This window comes from Entelurus aequoreus, linkage group LG02 (genome assembly GCF_033978785.1).
Source record: "Entelurus aequoreus isolate RoL-2023_Sb linkage group LG02, RoL_Eaeq_v1.1, whole genome shotgun sequence".
NCBI lineage: Eukaryota > Metazoa > Chordata > Actinopteri > Syngnathiformes > Syngnathidae > Entelurus > Entelurus aequoreus.
The window spans coordinates 36,381,502-36,387,106 of record NC_084732.1 but is presented as its reverse complement, the minus strand read 5'-3'; the positions used below and the strand labels follow the sequence as shown (position 1 = coordinate 36,387,106).

The following is a 5,605-nucleotide window of genomic DNA, read 5'->3' as shown; positions in this document are numbered from 1 at the left end:
GCAACGGTGGAACAGTAAGTCAAATAACAGTAGATATATAACAATCTGTAATGATACGATTAGCATGTAGCATACTTCTGACCAATTATGTTAGCAAGTAGTAAGCAAGACACTGGCACATGTCGTTGGAATTAGGGTTTAGCATACATTGCTAAACAGTTATTTTTGTCTGTTGATATATATACATACATATAAATATATAAAAATATATATACATGAAAAAAAAAAAAAAAAAAAATATATATATATATATATATATATATATATATATATATATATATATATATATATATATATATATATATATATATATATATATATATATATATATATATATACACCGGTATACATATATATATATATCAAATGATATGTAACGCTACATGAGCGACTAATTATCTTAACCGGATTACATGCAGATGAGAAACAGCAATGTATAATGTAATATTCCTGCTTAGATGTACATAGTTTTTTTTAAATAGGGGGACAGACAAGTTAACACTGTAGTGTATACCCTTGAAAGCTAATAAATAAACTTTTGAGATGCTTTCATCTTGTTTCTGAAGTCTTCTTTGCTTTTTCTCTTGCTGCAAGTCAGGCTGACTTGTTCATGAATACCGTATTTTCCGCACCATAAGCCGCCCCGTGTTGTAAGCCGCACCTTCAATGAATAGCATATTTCAAAACTTTGTTTACCTATTAGCCGCCCCGTGTTATTAGCCGCACCTACGCTACACTAAAGTGAATGTCAAAAAAACAGTCGGATAGGTCAGTCAAACTTTAATAATATATTACAAACCAGCGTTCTAACAACTCTGTTCACTCCCAAAATGTAATGTGCAAATGTGCAATCACAAAAATAGTAACACTCAAAATAGTGCAGAGCAATAGCAACATCAATAACTCAACGTTGCTCGAACGTTAATGTCACACAACACACAAAATAAACATTTAAAGCTTACTTTCTGAAGTTATTACTCATCCACAAATCCCTCGAATTCTTCTTCTTCGGTGTGCTTCACTTGTTTTTTGACACCATCGATGTGGACGCGCATGCAGTCATAGATCAACAGGGACGGAGCTGCGTGAAAAAAGTCACCCGGTCTCTTCGCTCATCTTTTCTTCATCCATCCATCCCTTCGAGTTAGCTTTTATGATGACGCCGGCTGGAAAGTTCTCTTTTGGCAAGGTCTTCCTTTTGAATATCACCGTGGGTGGAAGTTTCTGGCCATTAGCATGGCAAGCTAGAACCACAGTAGGACGACTTCTTCTCTGTGGTGCGAATATTCACCGTATGTGCTCCCGTTGTATCCACAGTGCGGTTCACAGGAACATCAAAAGTCAGTGGGACCTTGTACGCGTGTCTCTTAGTAGGAGACATTTTGTGGTCTTTACAGAAACACACAAATGAAATGAAACGTAATATCCGTGCGCTTCTTCTTCTACGGGGGCGGGTGCTCACCTTGGCGGTTGCTTACAGTAGAAGAAGCGCTTCCTCTTCTATGGGGGCGGTTGCTTACCTTAGAAGAAGCGCTTCCTCTTTTACGGGGAAAAAAGATGGCGGCTGTTTACCGTAGTTGCGAGACCTAAACTTTATGAAAATAAATATTAACATTAATCCATATATAAGGCGCACCGGGTTATTAGCCGCACTGTCTGCTTTTGAGAAAAATTGTGGTTTTTAGGTGCGGCTTATGGTGCGGAAAATACGGTAGTTGGATGGTAAAATTCTACACTGTTGCCATTTGGAATAGAAAGTAGCATATAGTTCTTTTGTATTTTTTGGTAAAGAATCGTACCAAGCAATCGCAGCCAGCTGGAGGAAACAAATCGTGGAGGACGTCTATAAGACTGCCCACAAGTTGGCTAATTCTCAAAACACATCCAGAAAATGGCTTTATGAGGGTCTAAATAGCAAAATGTATTAACATTTTATGTAGACCACAAGAAAGTGTTAAAAATAGAGATAAAAAATCCTAATATGACCACTTTAAGCAGTTTCTAAGCAACCCAGGATGACATCCTCCCGCACGCATGATGCAATATCAAAAATGTCTTTAGTGACCTGCGACTTTTACAGTAAATACCCCCTTCCAAGAAACATCAAAATCAAACTTTATTCATTTCATACAGCCAAAATCATCGGTAAAATCACATCCTACATCACAGTTTTATCCAAATTACAGTAGCTTCCCGCAGCACTTGCATCCCAAAAAATGCAGTCTCACAACTTGCAGCGAGGTGAGAACACACATGATCGTAAGTCCTTACTGGAATTAACAGACAGTTTGGAGAAACACCTTCTCTGACAGCCGGAATTTAAAATGTTTCATGTATAGTTTAAAATATGTTTAATACGTGTGTGAGGCACGTTTTAGGACTTAAACCTGGAATTTAATTTAGCTTCTATGCCTTTAGCTTGTTAGATTCCTTGGTCTTGAGCGAACAATGGCAATTTAAGGGAGATGGGGATGAATTTAAAGAGGAATCACATCTATAAGTTACAACCGTCACTTTAATTGCAAGTGTTGATCCAAAATTGGAGATCGTGAGAGTAGCTGGAGGTTTGGAGGGGGGTAGCGAGCCAACATCCCTAATGGTGACGCTAAGATGCAGCATCATAATCCAAGTTTTATTAGTTATCAATTACTCACGCTAGCGGGGATCTACTGTATACAAAAAACAGATTGAGATGAATGAATTGAAAGTGAAGTATTACAATCAACTCATGCTGTACAAGAGTGCTGTGTGGAAACAAGGTAACTACTGCATAAATAATATTTGGCAAAAAGTTTAATCACGATGTGCTGGGAGTTAGATTGGACTACCCACTTTCCTTAAAAGGACTTCACTTAATGTTAAAAGGCACGTTATAGTAAGATCAGTCGAGTGCAAAACAAAATGTGTACATAATTCTCTTTGATAAAGTACACTTACTTTTCCATTTTCATCATGGCACTGCAGCATTTAACAGTATTATCATCCAATAGAGTGCAATGTATAGCAACAGATGGGGGTGGGGGTGGTTTAAGTAGTATTGATTTGTTTAGCATGTCACTTCATGGTGGTTGGCCCTGAGCACAAAGCAGCTGAGAGCACCTAAACGGAGCTCAGAAGAGATCCCTTCTACAGACGTCTGAGATGATATTTGCCTGACTGAGATCATACAACCGAGCTTCGGCTGTCAGTTTGCTGTTCTTCATCAGTCGATCTCAGGCATACACATGAACCACTTGGACATGTGGCCCTGCTTCTTGGCTCCGCTCCTGTTCATGGCCAGAAGGCCATCCGTGTAATGGCCGTACTCGCTAATGGCGTCCTCCACTCGAGTGATGTACAACCAGCTGATGACTACGCCAAATAACTAGGGAGACAAAATGGAGGGGTTCACACCTGACATGACCGTCCACAGGAAAATCAGGCAAAAGTAAATACAATTTGAAAGTCATTGAAATGCACTCCAAGGTGGACTTTTAATATAAAAATAATATATTTTTAGAGAAAAAAGCAGGCACTTCTGTTCCCAATGCACAAAGCAATATCCCTAGGTTTAGACAATGTTGTTGTAAAAGTAGTTTAGACACCTTTTGGTTGAATTGAACTTGAACCGAGGTTTACTAGCCAGCAAAATAACATTAAATAAACGAAAAGGGTAAAAGTAAATAAAATCTTTTAAAAAAGATCAACATTGAATAATGACACCAAACCGTGTACCATGTTTTTTTCAGTTGAAACCAACATTAAAACAAAAGCATACAATCATTGTATGCTTTTGTTTGTGTGTTGTTACCGCGCTGGGAGGACGTTAATAAAACTGCCTAACAATAAACCCACATAAGAAAACAAGAACTCTCTCTCCTTGTTGTGCACTCTACTCTCTAAAAGCCGTAGATGTTATGACGTCATTGGGCAGGCAAGCTGCTGGGAAAGCGGACGTGAGAACGGCTGTCCCCACTCAGGTCCGCATTGAGCTGCAGGCGGCGTGGCCTCCAGCTCCGGCTGAATACCGGGAGTTTGTCGGGAGAAAATTTCTGCCGGGAGGTTGTCGGGAGAGGCGCTGAATAACGGGATTCTCCCGCTAAAAATGGGAGGGTTGGCAAGTATGGCATACAACCTGTTTTTTTCATAATTTAATTTTTTTTTTTAAAGTAAAAAAAAAAAAGAATAACATTTTGTTTGTCGTTGTATATGTATTTTTAATCAAATCCCATGAAGTTGAATAACAACCCTATAATCTGAATTTTGGCACATCCCTGTGGTATGCAGCATTTACCCGGAAGTAGTTTTACATGGATTTGTGCCAGCAAGTATACAAACGAAGAAAAATATTTAGGTTGAAAATTTCCAGGATCTAGTGAAGAGGTTCATTTGGCCTACTGATAATATTTATATAAACACGGTTAGTCTATAAAAGCCTAAACAGTAAAATGTATTTGTACATGACCCATATAACTTATTACAGACCATGAATTACCATGAATTGATTAACGTGGACCACAACTTAAACAAGTTGAAAAACTTATTTGGGTGTTACCATTTAGTGGTCAATTGTACGGAATATGTACTGTACTGTGCAATCTACTAATAAAAGTTTCAATCAATCAATCAAAGACGACATCACAACATCACGTGACACATCTGATTAAGGCTGCAGAGGCAAGGTAGCCAAAATTTGTCAGGTACAAACAATTTTACTACTCAAGCTTCTATAGACAAACCTTGTTCATATAAATTTATCCAAGATCTCTTTTGTTTTCCTGCTTAACCAGGCCAAACATCGATGATATTGACTGAGCAGTGCTACAAAGCTGGGAGCTTCGAGGCAGGTTTAGCTCAGTTGGTAGAGTGGCCGTGCCAGCAACTTGAGGGTTCCAGGTTCGATCCCAGCTTCCGCCATCCTAGTCACTGCCGTTGTGTCCTTGGGCAAGACACTTTACCCACATGCTCCCAGTGCCACCCACACTGGTTTAAATGTAACTTAGATATTGGGTTTCACTATGTAAAGCGCTTTGAGTCACTGGAGAAAAAGCGCTATATAAATATAATTCACTTCACTTCACTTCACTTAGGTGGGGGCGCTGCTCGGGAGCAGGCTTGCTTTGATGATACAAGGTTAGAGTCAACAGTACCGCCCAATGACCAATAAGAGATTGGAGCCTATAAAATCCTTCCTTGACAACCCTTTGGAGATCCTCGCAGATACTAAAAATTAAAAGCAAGGATTTGCCGAGATCAGGAAACACCCTTTTGATTTTCTTGATATTTTCATATTAGCTTTATCAGCAAGAGGCCTACCTTCCATTTGTCGCCTCAATATTGCTCTTAGCTCCTCAGCTGAAGTAAAATTTGGTGCTGCATTGCTTTTCTTTATTTTTTTGATGATTGGTCATATGCTGCTAACCTGAACTGAACACGTTCATGACAATATATGACAATTCTCACTTGACTAATAAAGTTGTTGTCCAGCTTCGTAGTAAGGCACATTCTACATCTTAAATGTTTGTTTTATGCATTAACTAAGCCAAAGAAGAGATCCTGGCTAACTTAAACTTGAATTGTAGTAAAGGCTCCTGTTACTCCTGTCTTCTAAATGTTTTTACCTGCA

At 38.8% G+C, this 5,605-nt stretch overlaps 1 protein-coding gene across 1 annotated transcript in view; it reads right to left on the bottom strand.

Annotated features, from left to right (window-relative positions):
• Positions 1–2,098: 2,098 nt before the first annotated feature.
• The window catches only part of tspan15 (tetraspanin 15), a 100,027-nt gene continuing 96,520 nt past the window's right edge, over positions 2,099–5,605 (bottom strand). Inside the window, exon 8 of the mRNA XM_062026015.1 lies at positions 2,099–3,364. Coding sequence (XP_061881999.1) covers positions 3,203–3,364 — 162 coding nt within the window. The 3' untranslated portion in view covers positions 2,099–3,202. The remainder of the gene's footprint in view (positions 3,365–5,605) is intronic.